This window comes from Salvelinus sp. IW2-2015, linkage group LG25 (genome assembly GCF_002910315.2).
Source record: "Salvelinus sp. IW2-2015 linkage group LG25, ASM291031v2, whole genome shotgun sequence".
NCBI classification, from domain to species: domain Eukaryota; kingdom Metazoa; phylum Chordata; class Actinopteri; order Salmoniformes; family Salmonidae; genus Salvelinus; species Salvelinus sp. IW2-2015.
This window is the reverse complement of record NC_036865.1, coordinates 5,720,228-5,731,493: the sequence shown is the minus strand read 5'-3', so window position 1 is coordinate 5,731,493 and position 11,266 is coordinate 5,720,228. Positions and strand designations below refer to the sequence as shown.

At 39.7% G+C, this 11,266-nt stretch overlaps 1 protein-coding gene across 1 annotated transcript; it reads right to left on the bottom strand.

Annotated features, from left to right (window-relative positions):
- Nucleotides 1–5,429: 5,429 nt before the first annotated feature.
- On the bottom strand, nucleotides 5,430–8,873 carry LOC111952066 (cytochrome P450 1B1). The gene is made up of 3 exons (XM_023970524.2): nucleotides 8,600–8,873; nucleotides 7,410–8,424; nucleotides 5,430–6,599 (listed from the first exon to the last, which is right to left on the bottom strand). Exons 2-3 carry the CDS (start codon nucleotides 8,414–8,416, stop codon nucleotides 5,987–5,989), a joined length of 1,620 nt encoding a protein of 539 aa, XP_023826292.1. The 5' UTR covers nucleotides 8,417–8,424; nucleotides 8,600–8,873; the 3' UTR covers nucleotides 5,430–5,986.
- Between the last annotated feature and the right edge of the window lie 2,393 nt (nucleotides 8,874–11,266).

Genomic DNA, 11,266 nt, shown 5'->3' with positions numbered 1-11,266 from the left:
TGCAGCTAGCGACTGGAACGAGCTGCAACAAACACTCAAGCTGGACAGTTTTATCTCAATCTCTTCATTCAAAGACTCAATCATGGACACTCTTATTGACAGTTGTGGCTGTTTTGTGTGATGTCTTGTTGTCTCTACCTTCTTGCCCTTTATGCTGTTGTCTGTGCCGAATAATGTTTGTACCATGTTTTGTGCTGCTACCATGTTGTGTTGCTACCATGTTGTTGTCATGTTGTGTTGCTAACATGCTGTGTTGTCATGTGTTGCTGCCTTGTTATGTTGTTGTCTTAGGTCTCTCTTTATGTAGTGTTGGGTTGTCTCTCATGTCGTGATGTGTGTTTTGTCCTCAATTTATTTTTTATTTTAAATCCCAACCCCCGTCCCCGCAGGAGGCCTTTTGCCTTTTGGTAGCCCGTCATTGTAAATAAGAATTTGTTTTTAACTGACTTGCCTAGTTAAATAAAGTTTAAAATAAAATAACAAAATATGGTAGATATTGTCTGTGTCAAGTCTCAAAACTATCTTTTCAAGTTGACCAAAGTTTCATATATTCAACTTCTCAGATTCAGTTATCTATATTCCGAGACAACATCCAGGTACTTTGCCAGCCAGGAAAGATAGAGAACAGATAGAATCAAACGCTCTCTGTGGTAGACTGAAGCTAGCGGTACCAACAGAGTGTTCATTAAGAACACTGTCCTAATATTGAGTTGGAACCCCTCTATTGCCCTCAGAACAGCCTCAATTCGTCAGGGCATGGACACTATACAAGGTGAAGAAAGTGTTCCACCGTGATGCTGGCTCATGTTCACTATTTACACTGAGTGTACATTACATTATGAACACCTGCAAAGAGACACCACCGTGCTTGAAATAGTTCATTTGAATATTCAAGTAAATGGAAATTGAATTTTAAAACTGAATGCAATAGCAATTGAATTGTGTTTCAAATCATGAAATACAAATGTAATTTATGAGTTCAATGATTAAATTTGTGCTTTACAAATTAAAAAATATTGAATTCAAATACAGTTTCTGTTGGCACTGAAATCGATCCATACAATTAACACACAACTGTCCCTCTCTTCCATTCCTCCATTCAACTCTCTTCCCAGTGCTATAACTGTCAGGACCCGGTGCGAGAAACAGTCACTAATAATGGGCAGAACCCAGAAGATGAGGCAGACACAGCAGTACTAGAGATGGTGGTTTAATAAAAAATAGATATCTTCCAAAATACAAAGAAAATCCACAAAGTGGTAAAAACAGCAAGGGAAAAAACAAACCTCAAAAGACCAATCCAAAAATACACGAGAACAAAACCAGAGAACCTCTGGAAAATCCAACAAGAGAAAAATGATCACAAAGGCTGGGGCTGGGTGCTAACATACAAACACTGAGCAAGGAACTGAGGAACACACAGGGTTTAAATACTAACAAGGGAATGACTTACAGGTGCAAACAATAATTAGGGCAAGAAAAACAAAAGGTACAAAAAAGGTGCAAGGGGGACATCTAGTGAACAAAACCTGAACAGTCCTGGCCAAAACCTGACAATAACGACACAAGGCGAGACCCAGATGCAGACACGGGAGGCAGATGGTTTGAACTTGATATTTATTATAGTCCAAGGGGTAGGCAAAAGGCAGGTCGGGTTCAGGAAAGAGTTCAAACCAGGTCAGAGTCCAAAATGGTACATGGCAGTAGGCAGGCTCAAGGTCAAGTACAGGCAGAATGGTCAGGCAGGCGGGCTCAGAGTCAGGACAACCAAGGGTCAGAACCAGGAGGACGACAAAAACAGGGGAGCTATGAGAAAACCGCTGGTTTACCTGGCAAACAAGATGAACTTGCACAGACAGACAGAAAACACAGGTATAAATACACAGGGGATAATGGGGAAGATGGGCAACACCTGGAGGGGGGTGGAGACAAGCACAAGGACAGGTGAAACAGATCAGGGTGTGACAAGTGCTCCAAGAAAGCCCCACCCATATACATCCATCCTTATGAAATGATTTATCCTATTAAAATACCAAATACAGTGAGTGCCTCAGAAAGTATTCATACCCTTTGATTTATTCCATATTTAGTTGTGTTACAGCCAATACAAAATGGATGACATTTATATTTGTCACACCCTTCTACACACAATACCCCATAATGACAAAGTGAAAACATGTTTTTAGAAATGTTTGCTAATTTATTGAAAATGAAATACAGAAATATACATTTACATAAGCATTCACACCCCTGAGTCAATACATGTTAGAATCACCTTTGGCAGTGATTACAGCTGTGATTTTTCTCTGAGTAATTCTCTAAGAGGTTTGCACACCTGGCTTGAAAAATATTTGCACATTATTGTTTAAAAAAATGTTCAAGCTCTGGACATGAAAACCTCCCTGGTCTTTGTGGTTGAATCTGTGTTTGAAATTCACTGCTCGACTGAGGGACCTTACAGATAATGTGTATGTGTGGGGTACAGAGATGAGGTAGTCATTCAAAAATCATGTTAAACACTATTATTGTGTTTAACACTATTATTGTGTTTAACACATTAATAATAATGTGCCTCACTCTAATAATTTGGTCTATTTTCACCAACGTGGTATTGTAAACACATAACGTTAGTAGTTGTGGTGCTTGGCTTGCACGTGCAATTTCAGCCCACACAACATTCTATAATAGAGTTGTGTTATTTGACATGTCAAATTAAAAGCTTATTTAACATGTCAAATAGTGTTATATGACATGTATCTATTTTGACAGGCAAAGACCCAAACGGCGTCCAATGTGCCTCACCCTAATAATTTGTTCTATTTTCACCTTTTAATTTGCCTAATGTTCTAACTTGGTGATGCACAAATAGCCTATAACCTGTGTTAGAGAAATATAATCATCGAATATTGTAAGAGCTTTCATTATGTTTTAAATGCCCCATTTACTTATCCTACGGTTCTGACTGGTACATGGAGTACACTGTAATAGGCTGACCACACCGCTCGCGTCGTGAGCGAGCGTTGCAAAATAAATTTAGAAATCTATGTTGTTCAATTATTGCACCCACACTGCTCGCCCGCGTCAACGAGCATCTGCGTCGCCAATGGCTAAAATAGAAGTCCTTTCTATTTCTGACGCAGATCGCGCTGCAAGTCCTTCCTCTCCCATCTCCTCATTGGTTTATAGAAGCAGYTACCCACGTGCCATCTCCTCATTGGTTATACCCACGTGGGTGATTGAAAGACGAACTGTGTTGCCGGTCGTTGTAGTAATACTATGAAAGTTTAGATGCCAATCACCATATAAGTTCTAAGATGAAAAAGCCTGGAAGGAGGAGAGATGACTAGAAACGATTCAGTTGACCGTTTTATGTGTGGATTAATTGTCGGAGTAGAGGACCTTGTGCATTTCAGGTAAAATAACAACTCAATGTTTATATCACTGGACAAATTAGCTAGCAACAGCAAGCTAGCTAAATAGGAGAAATTAGCTAGCAAGTGCAAGCTAACTAGCTAAATTGGCATAAATGTTTAATGCTTTTTGACCTGTTCCCAAATTAATGTAATTGGTTCAGAGTTTGTTTTGATATTTTAACCTGCGTGTCGTGATCACGTTTGGTGTACGGGGACAAAATGAATTTACGCACGATGGAGCACGCGCGCAGCCGGTTTGGGTTCTGTGTAAAGAATGGCCTATGTTCTGAATTCTGTCGCTGTACAGTACATTTCAAATGTGCTGAACAAATKGTTATATTGACTAAYTCCGTCGTCGCTTGCTAGTTCATGTGTTAATTGAAATCACTGATTGCCTCTTATCCGCTTGTCGTCCCCTTATTTAAGCAAGTCAGCCATATCAGCTATGTTTTTTTAAGGCACTAAATGAGGCTGAATGAACTGTTTCGCTGCCAGACAAGGCTCCGCTGATAACCAGGTTTAGCAGTGGTAATCATTCACTTCATGGTGCTGAAAAGAAAGCTCTGCTGTTGGGACTCTGCTGTTGGGACAGCTTTATGTAGGCCCTAACAGTTTGTGGGCACCGTTTTTCACCGTTATAGTGCAATTAATGTATTGTTTAGTGTTGTGTTGTGTAGTGTCTTTGCAGGCCCCACCAAGATTTACATGCCAAATATGATGTTGAAGGTGCATTCAACATGTCCATGACCATCCATAGGGTCATGTGTGCAGGATGAGGACTGACGAGAGCTTTGAACCCTGAACGCGTAGTTCTGCCTTTACGTTGGAATACAGTTTGTTTGTTTTTGAAAAAGCCTTTCCAAAAATCAAACCCTCACAACCCCGCCATTATTTCACGTGTGCCGAATTTCCGAGTCTTGTCTATCTATGCTGAGATCTGAGGCAAATCTTTTTCTTCGACTTCCTGACTTCCTTTTCTGTTGGGTAAAAGGGAGAGCATAAGGGTTATCAGTAATCATCTGGCTTTATCTGAATTTGTCACGCACTCCAAGCTGGCTGTCTGGCTGCAAGCATCTCGCTGATGAAGTACAGGATGTTCTGGGTGAGCGAGATAAAACGTACGGCAGGGAAAGGGCTCTCCTATCCCATTTGTTGCAACATGACATGGCTATGTGCCCATAATACAGTACAATACAATACAACATTTGCTCGCTGAAATAAGAAAGTAATCAAATCTACTGTATCAAACTACCAGACAAAGTGTATTTCTTATAATAATTCAGTCATTTCAGAAAATACACAATTAAAGGTTATTCTATTTTCGGGAAACAACTGAACCGGTCATTTAAAAATAGAAAATCTCAGCCATAGTGGGTTTGAGATATGGAAGTGTTGAGTGACTTTTTATATAACCTTTGTGTATTCCTAAACATTGCAGTATCAGCATTCTATTTTTATTCTACCTGCCCACATTACTTTTTATTTTGGTTCGAATTAGCCCCTACTTACTCAAAAGCTGGTTAGATATACCTCCTATTCTGAGGCATGTGTTAAAAGATAAACCAAACGCAATCTCTTGTTACTCCAACTCATATCAGTATAATAAATACACTAGTTACAAATCAAGCAAGAATAAAATGTCCTTTAATTTAGTATTACTGTATAATATCACACATATTACCTTTACTCATCAACTCAATGTCATCAGTTCAGATAGATATCGTAAAATACTCTCACAAGAGCAACATCACAGTTGCAGTAACACAATGATTATGTTCTGTATTCAACACAACATGGAGAATAAATCATTTGATAACTGGTATCTTAAATGAAGAATCTTAATAATATGGTATACACGAAGAACTTTTGCAGAGCAGCCTTTTGAACGTTCAAGCGTATGAAGACATAACACACACTCGAAGAGAACAAAAAGACAATAAAAAAGAAAACACTATTCTAATATAGATTTTTTTWAAAGACCATTTCAATTTAACAAATGTACAGTACCAYTCAAACGTTTGTCCACACCCTACTCATTCCAGGGTTTTTCTTTATTTGTACTATTTTCTACATTGTAGAATAATAGTGAAGACATCACAACTATGAAAGAACAGACTGAGCCATAAAAGGTACACACAGTACTCTCTGAGGTGGTGGGTGCAAGTAAAATGACTGAATCAACTCCAATTGGTCAATATTCCAGTAAATACAGTCAAATGAAGTTGCAAACAAGTGTAAAAGAACACGCCATCGCCCTCAGATGAACACTGCACACTTTCTTATGTTCTGACGTGTTCCAGTGAAAGATATACAAACATCAGTGCAATAACCTATTGAAAACCATCTTTAAAAGTWGCATTTTTGTGAGCCATAGTCATATGAGTGATTACCTGTAGAACAAAGAAATATAGATGTATATGAAGGGTATTTTGCCTGAGTGTTCAGTTCATAAATACATTTTTAACTATATAGTAGCTGATACCTGATAGCACATGAGGACGAATTTCAGTTCATGAATCTACTTCTTAAAAGCTTCATTTACCGTTTTTGTAATGCTTCTAGCAACTATATTCTCAGTCTGATCTGGAGTTGCCTGTGTCCTCCTGGGTCTCCCCATAGAAGGGCTTTTGGCTAGCCTCCTCCAAGACGTCCATGCTGTCCCGTAGATTTACTGCTATGGAGAAGTTATTGGGCTTCAGGGTCAGCCCATAGGTGTAGTCAATGGTGGGCAGCTTGTCCGGGTCGGGACTAAAGTGMGCCTGGTGTGCCAGCAGTGCAGTAAATAGGAACAGCTGCATCTTGGACAGCTCCTCTCCGATGCACCGCCTCTTTCCCAAGGAGAAGATGAGCACACTGCTGGCCAGGTCCTTGTTCAAAGAGCTATCCTGGTCCAGGAAGCGCAGGGGGTCAAAGGTCTCTGGTTGTGTCCACCTGGCCGGGTCGTGGTTGCTGGACCACTGGTTGATGAAGATCACTGTGTCCTTGAGGATGGTGTAGCCCATGATGGTAGTGTCGGTGATGGTGCTGTGGGGAATGGTGAGAGGCACAAAGCTGGTGAAGCGCATCACCTCGTAGATAAAGGCCATCACGTAAGGCAACTGAGACTGGTCTTCGATGGTGGGCAGACGGCTCCGGTAGACCACTTTGTCCACTTCCTCTTGGAGACGCAGCTGGATATGAGGAAACCTATACAGGAAATGGTCAAAGGTGAACACTCAGAACACAGGTATCTTTGTTCGTTGAGATAATCATTTCCTATTGGGAAGCTAACCTCTATTTCAACACTGAGGGCATACTCAATACATTAATCTTTTTGATGGGTAACTATGAGCAACAGGTTGATATAGGCTACAGGTTATTTGGGGATTTGGTAGCATGGTTACAGTTGCCATCATGCTAAGAATTCCTAAGTAAGTGCCAAATACTGGATAAAATAAACATGAATTACTATCGAAACGGTTTTATTTTTCCCGCGCAAACTGGCAACTCACATCATGATGTTCTACGGCTCAGATTACTTTATTTCTCTCAAGCGAAATTTCAGTACAGCGTAGCCCTCATGAGAGGCTTCCAATACCTGCCTGGACACTTCTGCTATTTCAGACTATTACCTAACATCCTAGTTCTGCTACTGACGTGAGGGACACAGGAGCACGTACAGTAGTAGGCTGCCAGCAATAAAAGAGCAGAGCATAGTACTCTTTCGTTGTTTTATGTTGATAGTGAGACAGTGGCATACTAGTATATTAGGTTGGATCATTTCCCCAAGACAAAATAGCTTTTTCTGTTTTACGCATAGGTTTCCTCAACATAAAGCATATATGCTATTGTGAATTGATGAACTTAGTGCACTTAGTGTAAGTTGCTTTGGATAAGAGCGACTGCTTAATGACTAAAATAGAAAATGCATTGTTAATAGAACATATTATAGCCTATGGGAAAACGAGTACTTTAATTACACTTTAGCTGATTCAACATTAATACGTAGGCTATTACCTCACAAGTATCAGAATGATCCATTGGAGTGCAGTAGACAGTGTGTCTTGGCTTGCTCCAAAAATATCACCAATAGTAGGTGGCACATAATCTTTGCCTGGTGAGACTCCGGGCGAGCTGTCCTGAGAATGGTCCATTGCCATGATGAAAGCATCTGTCATGTCCCGGATTGTGCTTGGCTGAATGGTCTTTCGATGCTCGACAACCTTAGTAACGATAAATTTACTGAACTCCCGGTTGAGCTCTTTAAAATTGTCAAAAATGGTTTTTATCGGGTTGGGAAAATACTGGAGCCAAGGCATCACATCAACGATGCTCCCAGCCCCTACTGTTTGGGTGAATTGATCATTTCGTCCCACAACTTGCGCAAACTCTGCGTCGTCGTAGGAATACCTCTTTCCAAAGCACACGGCGGTCATTATGTTCGCTGTTGATACCACCAAGTATGTCATCGGCTGGAAATATTTGTGCTCTTGCGTTTTTCCCAGGAAAAGACGGAGCAGCTCCCTAACTTCGCAGACAACGTGGTTTTCGAAGGTCTTTTTGGAGTTCATGTTGCCATTGGAAAACATCCGAACAGTAGATTGGGCTACTTTTCGGTGCACTTTCCACCATTCGCTGAATTTTCCAAAAGCAATGCCATCGCCATTGGAAACGTATTGAAAAGAAGTAAAGTCCGGTCTGCCTGCGAAATCAAATCCCTTTTTGATGAGCGCCTGCCTGATTGCGTCGCCATTCAGCACCACAACGTCCCGGCAGCCAAGTTTGATTCGAAAGACGTTCCCATATTTCCGTGCCATGCGAGAGAAATAGAGGTGAGGAGTTTTGCCAACCTCTATTGCGTTCCCAATGACCGGCCAAGCGAAGGGTCCAGGCGGGCTGTATACATCGCAGTTCCGCCTGATCCTGCGCCACAGGTGCACGGCAAAGACAGCAGTCAAAGACGCCAATAATATACTCCGTGGCGATGGCCAGGTCATCTCCTCGAATATAATTTGCATGTCCATTATGAAGCCTATAATATATTGAGAGAAAGCAATAAGTTATTTCTGAAGATTAAAAAAAAAACTATTTCTAGGGGAACACACAAGTAAAATCAAGAATATAGTGGTAATATTATTACAGCACAAAATATGGCACAACATATCCTATATTTAAAAGGTCAAATACTGGGAATGAAAATACACCACCTTGCAGTCAATTCGTTGCTTCTTCCAAGTAAAGAACAGCCTTATGTTAATTGTAGTCTGTCGGTTACTAATAGATGTTTTGATGAATAAGCTCCTGTCCTTTGTCCCGTCGATGCCGATGGTAAAGACTACATTTTCATATAAATGCAAGATGCGCGGTAATTATACGTCACGTCTTTATATAGCGGATCCAGTGATTGAAAGTCTGGATTATTGGAGAATAAAATCCTCATAACCTGCACAATAAACAAGAAAGTCATCCATTATACGTCCAGTAACTTAATTTGTCATTTGGTGCAGTTCTAGACCTTCCACTCTCCACATGTGAATAGCCTTCTGCTGCCCCGAGTTAGATGATTTATCACAAACAGAAGTGTCAAATAGCATTATAGCTCGTCAGCGTCTGAGTCGTGGTTTGTCGTAAGGGGTGTCTGCTCCCCTCCCTCCCTCCCTCCCCCCTCACACACACACACACACACACACACACACACACACACACACACACACACACACACACACACACGCACGCACGCACGCACGCACACACGCACACACACACACACACACCTTCTCACGCGCTCTCTCTCACTCACTCTCTTCCTCCCCTCTCATCGACACACAGTGCGCCTACTTTTTGTTGTCAAACTGTTTGTGTTGTCCATTCCCTCGTTGCAATTGGAGGCCAAATTTAGTCACCACTAGCCACTAGGAACTCAATACTTTGCTGGATAGGTTTTGTCAAAGGTTATGGATGTCCAATCAAATCAACGTATTGTTTTATTTAATTGGTTACCATTAACCAAATATGCCTCTATTTGGGCCTAGGCTATAGCCTCATATGTAGATGGTTATATGTTTAGATGTAATGCTAATAGCCTAACAACAACTACAACCATGATGAAATATCAACAAAAATTTAAGATCATATGATTTTAGCAGCCTAACACTAGAAGACAGAACTACCATACTACTATCAATGTAACAGTATTATTAGTAGTAGTTTTTTGTATTTATTATTTGTTTGACCTAATATTATTCAAATTATCATTCGAAATTGTATACTATTATACTATAAAGTTATTATCGGTTACACCTTGAAAGTACAAGGTATAGTATTGTATAAATTATGGTTAGTGTCTGCGGAAATGTAGGCCTATGGTTTATTAAAATTCAATATAATGGGTCTTATCATGCAGCAAATGAGAGAGGCCTTGTTTCATTTGAACTTTATTCGACTTCTGTTCCTTTTACGCAAATACATCGTGTGTTTACTCATTCATACTGTCAAATTATTTGATATTGCAATTTATTAAGGATTTATACGAATGTGTGTGTGTAGGGGACACGTTTTCCAGAATTATGTGGGGCTATGCTATATTTCGTGAATTATTCCCCAAATGGATCTAACAACGTGTATTTTTTTATGTCCTTTAATGTGTTTACATAAAGGCTACTGCATAGAAATAAACGTTTTTGTAGACTGACCGAGTGTTTCTGGTATAGTTGTATTTCTTATTTTACGGGATACAGTTTCCAACAAGTAAAATGTGTCCGTTTTAATTTAAAATTATAATGAATTATTAATTATGAGAGGTCTATAAAATATCAGACTTATTATTCCTCATTATTAGCTGATGCTTTATTCCGTTATCGAAGCCTGATGCGTGACAGGGGCTGGGTTTCAAGCATACCTGCAATCACTTACTAACTGTTGATGAAGTATATTTTATATCTTAAAACGTAGGTGCTTAATTTATACATTTGTCATTTAGGATATTGCACAGATCTGCATGGATTTTGGCAGGACACAGAGTAAACTGTATGTAAATATCAAGTTGTTCCATAGTATTTTTGTTTCCCCACATGTCTTGCCTCCATTTAATCTAAGAAACATTTCATTTTACATTTGATATATTTAATATTTGTTAATGGGTTATTGGTGTTTTTTTGTCAAAGCATATGCAATTATGATAGGCCTGTCAAACGTTGTTCATTAGACAAATGGATTAGGCTGCTTGTCCAATGTATACCACCAGGAGGAGACTGTCCCTATTTTATTTTTAAATTTCACTAACTACAAGACATTGTATTACAATTGAATTCTATCTATTTCCCTAAGCATGTATTTGAACGGTTATCTTGGAATACAAGTTATTGGAATAATAGTTTATCGACACAAAAATCGACAAAAAAATCTAAATAAGCATGATTGAGATAAAGGCATGGAGGCTACATACTATCGTTTATTTTTACAACAAAAAAAAGAAAGAAAAAAAAGGGTGATACCTAATCATTTGTACAACTGAATGCATTCAACTGAAATGTGTCTTCCGCATTCCGCTGCCATAATCGACATTCACGTCTTCGGCGCCAGGGGAAGTGCATAACAGAGATCATTACATTTCTGTGGATGTATGTCTATTCTACTCACTGTTGAGCATCTCATCTCACAGCACCATTCACAAATTACACAGCACAATAATGTGGAAAGTGTGTTAGTCAGAACCAGGAGATTTGTCTTAAAAAAAAACATGTTGTTGACGTGAAGTTGCTGGCATTGTCTGTTGTTTCTTGCTGTTTATAATCGATGCGTGACGTGCAGGACCTTTGGCTATAGTTTTAAGACTTCAGTACCCCGGACAGCGCATACAAGATAACTCCGTGTTT